At 48.6% G+C, this 16,476-nt stretch overlaps 1 protein-coding gene and 1 long non-coding RNA gene across 2 annotated transcripts; one reads left to right on the top strand and one right to left on the bottom strand.

Moving 5' to 3' along the window:
* Positions 1-904: 904 nt before the first annotated feature.
* Positions 905-5,052, bottom strand: CCDC177 (coiled-coil domain containing 177). Its single transcript, XM_080992090.1, has 2 exons — positions 4,737-5,052; positions 905-3,637 (listed from the first exon to the last, which is right to left on the bottom strand). The coding sequence occupies exon 2, from the start codon at positions 3,616-3,618 to the stop codon at positions 1,531-1,533; it is 2,088 nt and encodes a 695-aa protein (XP_080848216.1). The 5' UTR covers positions 3,619-3,637; positions 4,737-5,052; the 3' UTR covers positions 905-1,530.
* Positions 5,053-5,211: 159 nt separating this feature from the next.
* On the top strand, positions 5,212-8,384 carry LOC308473985. Its single transcript, XR_013984431.1, has 3 exons — positions 5,212-5,401; positions 6,028-6,082; positions 6,793-8,384. It is a non-coding gene; the product is annotated as an uncharacterized lncRNA (long non-coding RNA).
* Positions 8,385-16,476: the final 8,092 nt, after the last annotated feature.

Raw genomic sequence — 16,476 nt, 5'->3', positions numbered from 1 at the left:
CTAGTCCAGGCATGGCCAAACTCTGCCCTCCAGCTGTTTCAGGACTACAACCCCCATCAAACAGCTGAAGGGCCAGGTTTGGCCACCACTGATCTAGTCCAGCCCCCTGCAATTCAGGAGCTGTGCCATAAGAGGATTGAACCTGCAACCTTGGCATAATCAGCACCACACTCTAACCAACTGAGCTATCCAAGCTGATATGATCCCATGCTGAGCAGAGATATTACAAAACTCATTTGGTTACAAGATATGTCTCCATACACCATTATTAGCTTCACTTGACAAACAAATGAAATAATTTGAGTAGACCTTGTTTCATACTGTGAAGGAATTAAATTACCATCCAATATGTAGGTGGTTCATAAGCTTTCGCCTGCAGCTAGTTGCACTTGTGTATACACTTAGCTGCTATTAATGTTTTGGATAAGGGGAGATGTTACGTTCAGCATACAGCTCTCTGATCAGGCACGATACTTTCTTCTTATATTGGGCACATTAGTCAAAACAGGTTTTATCCAATAATCTAGGTATGGTACTACAGAAACGCACCTGGAATGCAACAATATAACCGAGCTTCAAGGTGGTTTTAAACACTTTTGGTGCAATTATTCCTACAGGTCAATATTTGCAGCATTTGCCTGTTCTTTCTGCTACGTTTCTTGTAAAAAGTGGGTGGCATCCATTGGTGTCTGCCCATTGATGGAAGGCATTCAGCAGCAGAATGAGGGAGGCAAGCATTTTTTGTGATTCCTACTACAGCTTCAGCTCTAGAGAAACCATGGGAGGCTGCATGAGTTGGGGGGGGGGGACTGCTGAAAATTGCCTCCCTTTCCTGTTCCACTGAGGATCCCTTTGTTCAGCAATGGACACAGCTGGATACCACCCAATAACTCTCAGCAAAAAGTTAATGAAAAGAGCTTTAAAACACCTCCCATATGTTTTTAGTTTTATTTGCACCAGAGTTTCTGCATATTGCTTAATGCCATAGATCAGGCCTAATCAGAATTTTACTTGCATTTTTTGTCTAGAAATGTCCATTACAAGCTCCAGTGTTTCCATTCCAAGAGCATGGATAAAGTGCACCATATGAGCCAAAACACTGTAAAATACACTCGTCTTTATATATTAAAGGGAGCGCAAGTCCCAGCATGCAAATGCTGCAGCCTGATCCAAAGCGAATGGCGTCCAAATTAAGTGTGAGGTGTATAAAAAAAGGAAGTAGCTGCTTGTTTGGTAATTTATGCAGGAGGAATTGAAATGGCCCGTGATTTTCTGAGGAGCTTTTACTGCAGCACTAGGTTGTAGAAAATTTATTTGTCCCTGTTTTGAGCCTTGTAAACAACATTTTCTTCAGTGGAGGGTAAGATATACCTTTTCCTCTGCAGGAATGGCAGAAACAGGTGTCTGAACAAATGCAGTTTGAAAAAGTTCTGTGAAGTAGCTGCCAAAGTTTCTGTGCTCCTCTGAAACAATAAATAAGGTTTTAAAAAAAAGGTTTTGCCACTTAACTGAAATAGAAAAAAAGACTGTTTATTTCTTAACCAGGCTGGCCTGCAATTCCGCCTCAAAGGCCATCCTGTCAAAGGTACGTATGTTCATCTCTTCCCGGACTTTTTCCCGGACATGGAACGATGCCCGAGCAACAGACCGGGCGTTTTCCAAGACATTTTTTTTCTCCTTGCAGATCTGTTCGCTCCGCTCCAGCTTCTTCTCAATGGACTGCAAGATCTCCCTGCGACGGATGTCTTCGTTCTCTTCCACCTTCCTCTTGTTCACTTTCTGCACCTTCTCCTTCTCCAGCCGGCTCTGCACCACCTTCTGGGCCTTCTGCTGCACCACTTCCTCGGCCACCTGAGCCGCATGCTGCAGCTTCCGCTCGGAAGCCCTGGCCAAGGCCTTCAAGTACTCCTTCTGCTCCCGGTCCCTCCTCTCCGCTGCCTTCTTGGCCCTCTGGCTGTGCATCTCCTCCCGCTTGGCTCTCTCCCTCAGCTCCTGGTTCCTCTTCTCCACCAGCTGCTCGTACTTCTCCTGGGCCTTGTTGAGGCTCCCTTCCACAGAAGCCCTCAGCACCGCCTTCTCCTCGGCCTCCTGCTTGGCCTTCTCCTTGAGGATGATCTCGTGCTTCCGCTTCTCAGCCTGGTTGAGCAGCCGCTTCTCCCTCTGCAGCAGCTGCTCCTTCTTCAGCTTCTTCTGGGCGGCCAAGGACAGCTTCTCTTGCAGCAGCTGCACCTCTCGCTCCATGGCCTCTTTCTTGACCTCCTCCTGAGCCTTCAGGTTGTGCTCTTGGTGGCGCTTCTTCTTCTTGTCATCCAGGAGGGCCTTCTCCTGCCTCTCCCGCCTCATCTTCTCCTGCTTCTCCAGGTGCTCCCGCCACTTCTCCTCCTGCTGCCAGCTCTGCTTCTGCTTCAGCAGGGTGGCCGCCTGCTCCTCCTGGCTCACCTTGCTGCGCCGCCTCTCCAGCCGCGACTCCCACAGCTGGTGGCACTGCAGCAAGGCCCTCTGCTTCTGCCTCTCCTCCCGCTCCCTCCTCTGCTCCGCCTGCCTCCGCTGGATGTCCCACTGCAGGTGGGCACTGTACCTCTGCTCCTTCAAGATGCTCTCCTCCTGCTGCTTGGCAATCATCAGCGCCGCGATCTTCCGGTCCCTCTCCGACACCTCCTTGAGGCCCTTCTTCCTCTTCACCTCCTTGACGATCCTCTCCACCTTCTTGGCCGTCTGGGGCGAATGGCTCAGGTCGCCCAAGCTGAAGCTGCGGCCTACTAGGGCTGTCATGGTTGCCACCGTCTTAGTCCTGGGCAGCTCCTTGGGCCACTTGTCCCGGAAACTGTCTCCGCTGTAGGAGGAGGAGGCCCCGGAGTCGGAGGAGGTTTTGGTGGAGTGGCCATCCCTCCTCTTCTGCAAGGAGTCCAGGGAGTGGCTCTTCTTGGTCCTGGCGCCCGTGGGAGCAGCAGAAGCAGCAGCAGCAGGAGGAGGCGGCGGCAAGCAGCCGGTCCTGGTCTGCCCTACTGGGGTGCAGCTGCCGCTGGTGCTTTTGAAGGCGATCCTGGGCGCCGGCGAGGAAGGCAGGCTGGCGGTGAGGAGCGGCGTGAAGAGCCTCCTCTTCTCCTCGCGGATAATCCTTTCCCTTTCCTCCCGGCACTGCTGCAGCTTCCTCTGCCGGTCCATCTCGTAGACCTCGTAGAGGCCGGCGGCCACGCGCATGGAGCGCCCGGGCGCCTCTTTGACCAGCTCGCCCAGCGAGCGCGGCAGCAGCTCCACCGGCTTGACGGCGCAGCGGGCGCACGCCTCCAGCGAGCGCGGGCTCGTGAGCACATAGCGGCTGCCCTCGGCCTCGGCGCAGTCGAAGTTGTACAGGTCCAGGTGAAGCAGCGGCGATTCCTCGCGCAGCTGCCCCGCGTCTCCGCCAGGAGGAGCCGCCGCTTCCGCCGCCGCGCCCGAGGCGGACGCCGGAGAGGCACCATCCGCCGCCGAGGAGGAGGAACTGGCTGCTGCTGCTGCTGCTGTTGCTGCCGGGGCCGGGGCCGCCGCCGCCGAGGCCTCGTCTCCACCTGCTGCTGCTGCTGCGCTGCCGGGCTCTGCGTCTTTCTCCTCGCCCGCATCCGCCACCGGATCCACCATGCCTGGCTTCCTGCAGGATCTGCGAGGGAACGAAAGCAAAAACAGAAGCAGCGAAATCAGGAGGATCAATCGTAAAAATAACCTCGCCGGGATTTAATCTGCTGCCATCGAGGGATTAGCCGGCATCTGCGTCTCCATGGCCTGGGGGGGGGGGGCTCAGTGGGAAGCAGCGGAACCCACAACCTTTCTCCACCCCCCATAGCACCCGGGCAAGATCCATCCGGGGAGACTCCCCGCACCGTGGCAGGGGTGCCAACTTGAATAAAATATTGGGGGGGGGGGCACCCCGCATAAGCGATCACAAGACATGGTGCAGAGAGGCACACTATTTGAATGGCAATGATTGGGTGTGTGTGTGTGTCAAATATTTTATTGAGGGGGCCGAAGGGACATCGGCCCCTAGGAGTTGGCTTCTATGCACCGTGGCTCTTGCCCCAGTGACTGAAAGGAGAAAGAGTGCGGAGTTTTGCGAGAAGTTGCAAAGTCGTCCTGAGTAACGGGAGATCAAGGAGTGGGGAACCTAACGGCGGTGTGTGTGTGAATGGGCGGGATCCCAACCGAAGCTCCGCCGCCCCAAACGCTTCTCCCTCCGCCCTGGGCAACGTGGGTTAGCCTCCCCCATATAATGAGATGGGAGAGAGGGGCGCTGAAGAGGTCCCCCTCCCTTCCGTCTCCCCAGCCCCCTCGCACCTGCCCTGCTGTCTATCTAGCAGCCCTGAAGTCCCACCGGAGAAAGGGGAGGGCGGGTAGGTGCGGAGACGACAGAGGGGATCAGGATCCCAAAGCGCCTCTTTCTAACGCAAGCTTGCTTTTCCTCCGGGTCCCGTGAGACAGACCTCTCCGCGGTTTCCCCGGTTCTGGACAAGCCTCCGCTTCGTCTCCCTGCCGCTGGGATGCAGCGCCGCTCCCCAGAAAACACCCTGATGGGGAACAGCCATCCTTGGGAAGCCTCGGACACTCTCCTCCAGCGACAGCGGTGAGCTGCCTGCCCCTCCCGGCGACCCTTCCATTCCCACCCCCCGCCCCATAGCAAAACGTGCATCAATCGATCAGTCCCCTCGCCGCAGACAAAAACATCTGGGGTGGGCGAAGAGGGGGAGGGGGTGCCGATCACTCACCGTTTGGGCTTTCGGGGGCTCCGCGGGCTTTCGATGATGTAGCACCAAACGGGTATTGGTGTGTGCGAGTGTGAGTGAGTGTGTCGTGTGGGGGCAGATCAGGTTACGGGCGGCAGCAGCAGCAGTGGCGGCTGCGGCGGCCTCTCCATGGCGCCCGGCAACCCCCGCGCAGAGCCTCTGCCCACGGCCGGGAGGAGGCAGCTGGCAGGTGCCTTGGGCTGCGCAACCCCTAGCATGTTGTGGCTCCTAAGCTGAAGGTGGAAGAGGACAGCGACTGCCCATCTCCGCCGCCACCGGCCTCGCTTGCGGGGCTCCTGCCTGCCTGCCTCCCTCCCTCCCTCCGCCGCCGCCGCCGCCTTCGGAGCTCCGCCTGCGAGGATGCGATGGAGCCTCCGCTGCTGCTGCTCCGCGGGAAGGAGAGACGCGCGAGGAACGCTGATCCGCGCCACTTGCCGCGAGACGGGGGACGCGGGGAGGAGGAGGAAGGAGGGGTCTGAATAAGAGAGGAGGGGATGGAGCGTACTGCGAGTTTTCTTGCCCTTGCAGTATTTCCCCATGTGCCTTTTGAATAACCCTCACGCCTGCCTCTACAGCTCAATGCGAGTGATAGCCAACAGTGGGTCTCTGAGTATGACTAAGGTTGGACGTCAGTAGGATTTTAGTAGGTAAGAACTTATACCTGAGTTTGTTTATTTCCTCCTCTCTCCCAATCTGTTTTCCTTTTGTGTCCTGTACGCAGGGACAGGGACTGTCTTATTTGTAGCCATGCACTTTGAGAACCTTTCTTGGAGAAAAGCTATTAAAATAAATAAATGTGAAAAATCCCTTTTGTGAAAACCTTCATACGTGGTATCTCCATAATCCTTACAACAGCTTTGTAAGGTTGGCCAGCAGCACTATCTCCACATTGCAGATGATGGTAGGGGTGGGGAGACCACAGCTCAGATGATGGGGCATGTAGCACGTGGACTGTATCTTTGTGGCCTGGTGCTGTGCACACTTAGAATTTGTGCAGGGAGCGGGGGGACTTGGTGATGGGGAAAAGTGAGAAAGGTCACTTTGCACACGAAGGGATTGTTGTGTGTGAAACCCCAAATACCCAATACAAAACTCAATTCAAGCAACTGGGGGTTCTAGGATAGGCCACCCCATACAATTAAGCAAGGGAAGGGGCAAACATGCTGGAATATATAACTGTTGTTCTCATGTCTCACTCCCTTTCTCCATTCTCCTACATACAGCAAGACTACATCTTGTTTGACCATATTGCTGTAACATTTGCTCCCAACAGACTCCCTCTGTTGGCAAAAGACACTCTAACCAATGTCACAACTGGATAAATACAGGTAAGCACCTCACAGCAGTGGACAACTTTGGGCTTTAAAATTTGGTGCAACACCAAAATTCAGTTCACTCCCCCTTCCCCGCCTCTTGCTTTGTTTGCCATTGTTGCTGGCAAACAACAAGGGTCCCTGCGAGACCCCTTTGGCTCTGTGCCCAGTGCAGGCTAACTGGTCGCTCTCCCCTAAATCTGCCTCTGCTCACAGCTTGAATGCACAAAACAGACAACCACTTTGCACACAGTTTCACTACAACCCCAAACGGGAGCGGGGGGAGGAGGACTATAATCACAGTTTCTCTGGTTTCTCCCCAAGCCCCAATACTGGTACAGTGGTACCTCGGGTTACATACGCTTCAGGTTACATACTCCGCTAACCCAGAAATAGTGCTTCAGGTTAAGAACTTTGCTTCAAGATGAGAACAGAAATCGTGCTCTGGCGGCGCGGCAGCAGCAGGAGGCCCCATTAGCTAAAGTAGTGCTTCAGGTTAAGAACAGTTTCAGGTTAAAAACGGACCTCCGGAACGAATTAAGTACTTAACCCGAGGTACCACTGTACTGACAGAGCACCCATTTGGTACCATTCCCTCTTCCCTCTCACCTCCTCACAACACCTTCTATGTTTCTAAGTCCAGGAACCATCTGCTCCAGCTGCTGACTATTGTTCATCGCTCTCTGTGAGTCTGTCTCTGCTCATCATAGACTGCTCTCCCCCAGGTACAGGATCCATCCCACCACTTGTTCTGTGATAACGTGAAGAGTGGCCCAGCAACAGTCACCTGGGTGCACCCAGCTGTTCCTTCAAGGAGTGGTTAACCTGCTTGCTCTGGGCAGTTTCCTCTATTCTTGCAAGGTTCGTGAGAGAAGGTGCAAAAGTTGATGGTGCTCCGAACATAAAGCAACAGTATCTCCCCTCTGATCCGACTCGCAGGCAATAAAACAGTCTGGGTTTTATTGTTACAGGATGCAGTAGAGAACATTCAATAATAACCTCAAACTGATCAGAGAAATATTGAGCATGATTTTTCCTACATACAGAGGCTGCCCTTGGCTTCATGAAGATCTGCCCTGCAACATGCCCACTCTCTGTGCTGCCAGAAACACCTGGGCAACACAAGTTTGGGCAACGCAACTTTGAGCCATTTCTTGTTCTCAACTGGATCTACATAACTACCCCATAACAAGTTCTCTGGGCAGCCTGCAAACCACATATAACAATTAAAATGCAATATGAAACAGCATTGGGAAAGCTTTGGCCCTCCAGATTTTGTTGGAAAAGAAGTCCTGACATCCCTGACCATCGGTCGTACTGCCTGGGGCTGATGGGAGCTGGAGTCCAACAACTTTTCAGGACCTTGGGTCTGATGATGGGCCCCATAACATCGCAGCCGAAAAATGTGGTTCCAATTAGGGAACTGGCCATGTGTCTCCTTGAGATGAGTGAAATGTATCTGGTTGGCCCCTGTGAGAACAGCATGCTAGACTAGATGGGCTATTGGCCTGTTCCAGCAGGCGGTTCTTGTGTTCTTATCCCCAGCTCTCTTCATTCACACATGATGAAATCCTAAGCATATTTACTATGAATAAGTCTCAGTGAGCACAGCTGCACTTTCAAGGAAACATAAGTAGGATCTGGCTGTTAGTTAAAGCAGTGGTTCCCAATTAGGGGTCCGGAGAACACACCCAGGGGGTCCGCGGCCCCATCCCTTGCCTCCCCACAACTAATTTTTTTTGTCATTTTTGCATGGTAACATCACAGATTCAATGGTCTTGTTTCAGCACTGTGCAATTTTTTTCAATATATTGACCAAACTCGCTTTTTAAATCACACTGTGATAACGATTTTGACCTGGCAATATGTGGCAATATATTGCTCCTTGCGTGAGGTAGAGCAGGGCAGCCGATTTCAAGGCACCTCCGATCTCGGCTGATAAACGCTGCTGATCTGAGCTGCCTTCCTTCAAGCTGAGGGAAAACAGAGCTGATTACCCTCACTTCAAGACACCATGGCACTACCTTCGATCTCTGAGGCTACTTCTTCCCTCATCCCCACACCTGATCTCAAATTTAAGACATCGTGATATATCGGAATATCGCAATGTATACCTGCTGATATCTGTTTTCCAACATCATGATATATCACTCAGCCCTAGTCTGTTTTTTAGTATGCCTAAAATCCTTTGCTTATTAGGGGCTACCCCACATTTTTTTCAAAAAAATTGCTTTGCACAGGTAACCACCATAGAGTTATCAAAATTTTCAAAGGTAGGGGGTCTGTGGATTGGCTTTTGAAAAATTGAGGGTCCTCAGTATTTAGCTAATTGGGAACCACGGAGTTAAAGGATAAAACAAAATTGCCTGCTGCTGATTTTGTCATTCACATGCTAAGAACAAGAGGCACATGCTGAGCTTGCCATGGGGAAGCTTCCAAAATCTAATATTTTCCTGAAATGTTAGATATTTTAAAGTCACAAGAAAGTCAATTTTGACTTGTCAGCATTTGCATAGAACAGGCTTCCTCAACTTCGGCCCTCCAGATGTTTTGAGACTACAATTCCCATCATCCCTGACCACTGGTCCTGCTAGCTAGGAATCATGGGAGTTGTAGGCCAAAAACATCTGGAGGGCCGAGGCTGAGGAAGCCTGGCATAGTATCTGTTAGCTCCAGCATGGTTTGTGTAGGACGGTTTGTGGGATCACTTACTTTAGCTGGCATGCTTGTCTGTGTGCACACGCATGCGTATACCACATCGATGCTTCATTTTCATTCCACATATCTGGGATTGCTGCCAGCATTGGAGATTGCTAGAAGAAAAGCTTTTGAACTATGATAATGTTTGGAAGAAGCCTCGGTGCCAGATGTTGAAGAGTTAATCCTGTAGAAATACAGAAATCAGCTGACCGTGGTTTAAATGAGCTGCCCTTGAAATTAGCATGCATTAAGGTTTGCATTGATGTTAATTGGAGATTTCCTCTTTCCTGGGTCCTTTCAATTGCTATATGTGGGTTAACCAGACCAAAAAAACAAAAACAGCCCCACAGCAAACCCCTGAACATAGAGCATATAGTTTATACCAACAGAAAAAAATGTTGTCTTGACACATACTTTTAAAGCGTTCTCTTCTAATTACAAGGCAAAGTAAACAAACAGAAACATCTGCCTTATTAACATAATTTCAAAAATGGCTGGAAGTGAAAGACTTTACAGTTCGAATTGAAACTGACAGTTTCTGCAGCAGTGTGTAAAATCATAGAGCGCAGAAAATATAGTTGCCATGTGAAGAAAGGAGTGTCACAGTTTAGGAGCTGGAGGGCCACACATTCCCCATTCTTGGATTAGACAACAGTAAAAGCTACTCTGAAAGCTCACGTTCAATGTTGACAGGAAGGAAGTAATTTGCAGAGCAACTCATAACTATAATTATGCTTTGAGAGAAGATAGCGCTGTTGGCTGAATGGCTACAATATCCTGGACAAACTTATCATAGGAAGGAAGGGCAAAGTACACAACCAGAAAATACAGAAATGGTATAAAAAGGGACAGACATGCCCCTGGCAACCCACAATACACCACTAGTGGCAACCCACCATAGACTCAGCTGATGATAATGCTCATATGTTGTCCATAGAGAAAGAGCCTATGAACTCAGGGTGATGAGGACACCGTCAGGGACTGGCTGAATGGTGAGGAATGGTGGGGAGCTCCAGCCCGAAGACCCCAGGGAAGCCTCAGAAGAGAAGAGCTCTGAGCTGGGAGAGTGGTAGTGGGACAATGAAGACAGAGGAGGAATGGGGGGGATGCTGAACAATAAACAGGCTTGAGTGAGAGAGAGAAGGAAAACACTGCAGACATAGAACAGGAAGCTGAGGAGGAGGTGGGGGCTGAAGCTGAGACAGATTCACAGGAGCAGGCAGGTCCTACTGTATTTAGCTCTCCTCCCCGCTTGTCTCTGAGGAGGACTCAGAGGGTGTTGCATGTTACAGAGCAGAGAGCTCAGAGGGCCCCTCTCCAGCGGAGTTTAAGACTGCTGGGAAGACACATGGGTGGGGAGGAGGCTTAGCAGGAAGTGGGAGATCCAGAACTCTAGTTCTGTGAATGTCTTTACCAGGGCCAGTCATACCCTAGCATACCCTCCAACATCCCTCCAAATAGGGATGTCCTATTCCATGATAATAATCATAATCATAATTTTACTATTTATATCCCACCCATCTGACTGGGTTGCCCAGCCACTCTGGGTGGCTTCCAACATGTATAAAAATAATAATAAAAATTACATATTAAACATTTTATAAAAACCTTTCCTATACAGGGCTGCCTTCAGGTGGCTTGGGGTCAGATAACTCCTTACTCTCCAACATTTTTCTGATGAAAATCCTACCATACCCTCCAATATTTCTCGGATGAGAATACGGACATTCTAAGGAAAAGCGGGACATTTCAGGATCAAATCAGAAATTGGGATGGCTTCTGTAAATCTGGGACTGTCCCTGCAAAATAGAGACACTTGGAGGGTCTGCCGTAAGTTTGTGTGTGTTCTATTGCCTTGAATAAAGAATTAACTTTATTATTCATCCCTGAGTCTTCATGCTGAACCAGCCCTGACAGACACCAGCACCTCAGCACATGCAACAGCCACTAGTCATGCTATGTTCTGATTGTCATGAGTTCATTGTCTGTCCCTGCATAGGCAGCTTGTGGGCATTATTGCCAGTATAGTTCCTGATTGGCTACTGCATTTTCTGCTAGGGTGTTATCCTGTTGCCCTGGTCTGAGCATGGATTGGATATAGAGGCCGTTCTACCAGTGCAGTGGTGGCATATCTCCTGTGCTGGGTTAATATGAATATAGGATTGCTCAGCCCAGCTTGCATTGTGCTTAATTCTGGAGGAAGAAACACAGATTTTACACTGAGTCAGATCCAGATAAGATTTCACATTTGGGTTTAAAGGGCGGTGCTTAGAAACTGTAAACAGGCAGATGTCATAGGGGATTTCCAATCTATAGGCAGAGGATTTAAATATTTTTCATCACTAGAGGGCACTCACTGATCAGATATTAGTTACTATATTTTTAATTTTTCAATCAACCAACTTTCAAACAATTGAACAAGGGCTGAAAGGCGAATAGGTTTGCCACCTGAAGCGCTCCAAAATAAAAAACTCATGGTGGTACCTTGAACAAATGGCATTATTGTGTGTGTCACCACATTAGTACTTTGTTAGAACGCACTGTCATTGTCATGCATTACATTAAAGTTCCTTTTGGTTGTTATGAATGGCAATACCATTCATCTAGGAGGAAAGCTCAAGAGCCAACCATAGCAATTACTTCCAAGGCTTTGAGAACACTCCCCAAGCAGTGTGCCTTTTCCCACACCGAGATCTGAAAAGGCTAAATGTTTATATTAGTCTATATTTGCTAAAAATAGAAGGTGTATTGACAAAGCGGGATTGGCATGGTTGGTAGAACTTTTGAGCAGTTGACGCCCATGAAATTGCTTCCTGGATCAGGTTAAGCAGTTGGGGGTGGGGGGAAACCTCAGATTTTAATCTGATTTCCATCTGAAACACTGACTACAACTTCAGGGATGTCTCCGAATACCAGTTTCTGGGAGGAGTGCTGTTGCATTCAATTCCTGTTTGTGGGATTCCCCGAGGCCACGGGGAGAATGGCATGCTGGATTCAATAGACCTCAGCAAGGCTCTTCTTATTTTCTCATATTCTTCTGTACATATAGCATGTGTTTTGCCTTTTGGCATTTTTTTTTATCTTGCCACTGCTTATTGAGAAGATAGGAGTGGTGAGTTACTCAGAATCCCTCAGAGCCAAAGGCTCTCTTTTGTTCCTCTGAAGGCCTTGGGGCATTGTGAAAACTTTCAGGAACCTTTTGGGTAGGGTGGGCCAGATCATGGGCCAACTTTGTCAGGTGGCCAGGACAACACACCTGCCAATCAACTGGTAAAAAGGTAAAGCTAAAGGACCCCTAGACGGTTATTGTTATTATCAAAAGCAACTATGGGGTGCAGTGCTCATATCACTTTTCAGGCCAAGGGAGTCAGCATTTGTCCACAGAGAGTTTTCTGGGTCATATGGCCAGCATGACTAAACCATTTCTGGCACAGAGGGACATCATGACGAGTGCCAGAGCACACAGAAACGCTGTTTACCTTCCCGCTGCAGCAGTACCCATTTATCTACTTGCATTAGTATGCTTTCAAACTGCTAGGTTGGCAGAACCTGGGACAGAGCAACAGGAGCTGACTCCGTCACGCAGATTCGAACTGCTGACCTTCCAATTGGCAAGCCCAAGAGGCTCAGTGGTTTAGACCACATCACCACTCACATCTTGCCAATCAACTGACATCATTATTGACAGGTTGTTCTGAATGTGAATCTTCAAGCATTCCCTCCATGACCAATTTCCCCACCCCACTGCACCTCACCGCACCCCCATGAACCTTTAAACTCTAAAATTGCTGGCCTCATTTCACAGCTTAAAGCATTGATCTCCGGCAGGTGTGTTGCGAGCCAGTACAGGGTTGTGGCCTGAGCTAAGATGGGTCAAAACAGCGGCACTACCAGCATTCAAATATATGGTGTACACACACACACACAGAGAGAGAGAGAGAGAGAGAGAGAGAGAGAGAGAGAGAGAATGGGCCCCCAAATGTATGTTTGAATTACAGTTGGGTTCCAGGTCTGAAAACATTGATGAACACTGACTTAAAGGGTCTGTTTGGGTGGGAATTTAGGCTTGGAAGATAGGAAGCTGTTTATTTTCCACAGCCAGGTCCTTTCTTCCCCATTAGGCCCCAAGCTAGAGGGAAGCAAGTGCTTGTCTGCTTCATTGCCTTCCTTCAGCCAAACTCCCAGTGCCAGCTGGCTGACAGCTTCTGCCTGTGCATCTCTCCGCTGCCATGGTTCCCTTCCTGGCAGCATGAGGGCGGCACGCACATCCAGCCGTCAGCCTTGGATGGTTTTGGATGTGAGGCAGGAGGTAGTTTTGACACCCCCGTTTTCCCTGCAAAACCTAGGGAGTCTCTACATGTGGTAGAGAGACCCCCTGCAGTCCTCTCCTCTGCATTTTTGCTTCTTGTTGCAGAACGAAGACACAAATCAAACTAAAGCATATACAGTGGTACCTTGAGTTAAGTACTTAATTCGTTCTAGAGGTCCATTCTTAACCTGAAACTGTTCTTAACCTGAAGCACCACTTTAGCTAATGGGGCCTCCTGCTGCTGCCATGCCGCTGGAGCACGATTTCTGTTCTCATCCTGAAGCAAAGTTCTCAACCCGAGGTAATATTTCTGGGTTAGTGGAGTCTGTAACCTGAAGCATATGTAACCCGAGGTACCACTGTACTGCTTACAACAGACCCTCCAAGTGTCCCTATTTTCCAGGGACGTCCCTGATTTAGAGAAGCTGCCCCGATTTCTGATTTGATTCCAGAATGTCCTACTTTTCCTTAGGATGTCCCTATTTTCATTGGAGAAATGTTGGAGGGTATGGAGTTATCTTACCCCCCAAACCGTCTGAAGGCAATCCTGTATAGCAGGGTTGTCCAATCAGTTGACCGTGATCAACAGGTCGACCCCCAGGTGATTGTGATTGCGGTGAATCACTGGCTCATTTTCCTCCACGGTGGAAAAAGAGCATCCGTGTGCATGCCATCCTGACCTGGCGTGAGTCGGTTGTTGCTAGGCCGCTGGAACCCTGGTACATTGGTGTTTAGGAAGTCCCTGCCAGCAGGCTGCCACAAGTTCACTCCATCAGGAGGCTTCTTGGATCCCCAACAGTGCCGGTCTACCCATGGCATTGGCCGTCCTTAGGCTGTTCTTGGAACAGTCCTTAGGCTGTTCTCCTGCTTCCCTGCGATGGCCCCAGTGGGCATGAAGCCGTGTCGTAGGTGAGAGCTACCGAGCGTATATTGGTTTGTGAGCGATTTATGGCGTGCCCCCCCAAAGCAGGAAAACTATGTTGCTCCCCCTTTTAAAAAAAAGCAACTTTGGCCTGCCCCCCCAAAAGCTCAACAACTTTGGATCCTCCACCCCAAAAATGGGTAGATCACTGCCAGTTTTTTTATTCCAGGAGTAGACTGCAATCTCTTGGGAGTTGGACATCCTTGATGTATAGGGAAGTGGGTTTTAAAAAAAATGTTTAATGTTTCATTATGTTTTTATATATGTTGGAAGCTGCCCAGAGTGGCTGGGACAACCCAGTGAGATGTGTGGGGTATAAATAGTAAAATTATCATTATGGAATGGGACGTCCTTATTTTCATTGGAGAAATGCTGGAGGGTATGCTACAAACAGCAAGGGAAATCTTGTGCAGCTCTTTCACCTTTTGCTTTCCTGTCTCAGTAGAAATCATCTAGTAAGTGGATAATACAGCTGTTTCCTGCCTCTGAATAGATGATGTTTATACACAGAGCATTTAGAATAGGTAATGTGTTGTTGACAGCAAGCATGTAGTCATGTCCTTGGAACAAATTCAAGCAAGCTTTCTTTTTTTATATATCGTATTTTTTGCTCTATAAGACTCACTTTTTCCCTCCCAAAAAGTAAGGGGAAATCTGTGTGCGTCTTATGGTGTGAATGCAGGCTGTGCAGCTATCCCAGAAGCCAGAACAGCAAGAGCGATTGCTGCTTTCACTGCGCAGCAATCCCTCTTGCTGTTCTGGCTTCTGAGATTCAGAATATTTTTTTTCTTGTTTTCCTCCTCCAAAAACTAGGTGCGTCTTGTGGTCTGGTGCGTCTTATAGAGCGAAAAATACGGTAATTTTTTTAAAATTAAAGATTTTATTGGTTTACAAAAGTATGTGCATTGTCTCTTTTTTCAGACAAGCAAGCTTCCTGTGTGTTACATTAGCCTTCCTTGTCATTGCTATTTATACTTCAGTCAGGAATAATAATAATAATAATAATAATAATAATAATAATAATACCCTGCCCATCTGGCTGGGTTGCCCCAGCCACTCTGGACGACATACACAACCAAAATGTTTCCTGCCATTTTGTGCATACTTATACATTGTGTGTTTTCTCCACACACACACACACACACACACTCTCACTCTCTCTCTCTCTTTTTCATTTTATTTATAAAGGCTCAGGGTGTTTTTTAAGCAGGAACCTGTGAATTTAATGCTATCCTAGAAGGTGCACAGGCTGACATTGTGTCATCAAGGCTGCTAAAAGGGCAGCACTTACAGGCAACCTGTCCTCTCCCTCCCTGGCCCCTGGTCATTTTTAGCATATGTTTTTATGTTTGCAATACACACGTGTAAAATGCAGGAAATGACTGGTTTCTAAAGGGCTGCTGAATTGCATTTGGAGTATGTTTATTATTAAGGAACAAGCAAAGTGCCTGTCAGGAAGCCAAATGGGAGGAGTCCTCTTAGCTTTCACTGAACCATATGAATCAAACTTGCACTTTGTGTGCACCTACTGTTCTTGAAAGTTTGAAATACATGAAATGCAGGTGTATGTTCTTTATGGGTATTCTTGCACAGTCTGCTTATTACAAGCAACCCTGAGTATGCTTAGTTGTTAGGATGTAAAATATTAGCCTCATGCACACCATACATTTAAAGCACTATACCACTTTAAACAGTCATAGCGTCTCCCCAATTTCCCGCCCAGAGCTGTAGTTTATTAAGGATGCTGAAGGTCCCTGGGTTCAATTCCTGGCATCTCCTGGTTGAGCTAGGAAAAACCCCTGCCTGCAACTCTGGAGAGCTGCTGGCAACCATTATAGACAAATACTGAGCCAGATGATGCAGTCGTCTGACTTTCATCTAACACTTCCCATCTTCCTTAAGAGATTGATGCAGCAGGACTTGAAAGATTTCATGGCCTTTTGGGGTATATTTGGCATGTGGTATCACATGTCTCCTTTGTGCTGTCTATGTATTTGGTTTTTCCTTGCTGTTATTTTCCATTTCTTTGGAATCGGTTCTTTTTTACACTGTCATTCTTAGCTCATTAAAAACTATGTTTTAGGAGAGACAAGAAAAGACAAAAGGAGAAAGAATGAGGATATATTAAAAAAGAAAACCTAGTTCATGCCATGTCATAATCATATGGGGCTTTCCAAATGAATAATTTTTCTCGTGGTAGGACGTGGCCAGTTACCCAATGGATTCTTGCCTGCCCATGGGGAATTTCCAGTAGACAGGGCAGGTGACACGGTCAGGCAGTAGGAACAGCGAGACACATCAGGCTCTTGACATGGTTGACTTGAAGTGCCACACTGTTGTTGACACTGTGATTCTACATCAGCTCAAACCTGATGTAATAGGAGGGATTTAAAACATTTTTTTACAGACATCCCTGAATTGACAACCGTCCCACCCATGTTGCAACACAAGATCACAGGATATGGTGTACACAGGACA

Source organism: Podarcis pityusensis (assembly GCF_964106645.2).
Source record: "Podarcis pityusensis genome assembly, chromosome: 1".
In the NCBI taxonomy this organism is placed as follows: domain Eukaryota; kingdom Metazoa; phylum Chordata; class Lepidosauria; order Squamata; family Lacertidae; genus Podarcis; species Podarcis pityusensis.
The sequence above is the reverse complement of the archived record's forward strand: the minus strand, read 5'-3'. Positions and strand labels throughout refer to the sequence as shown.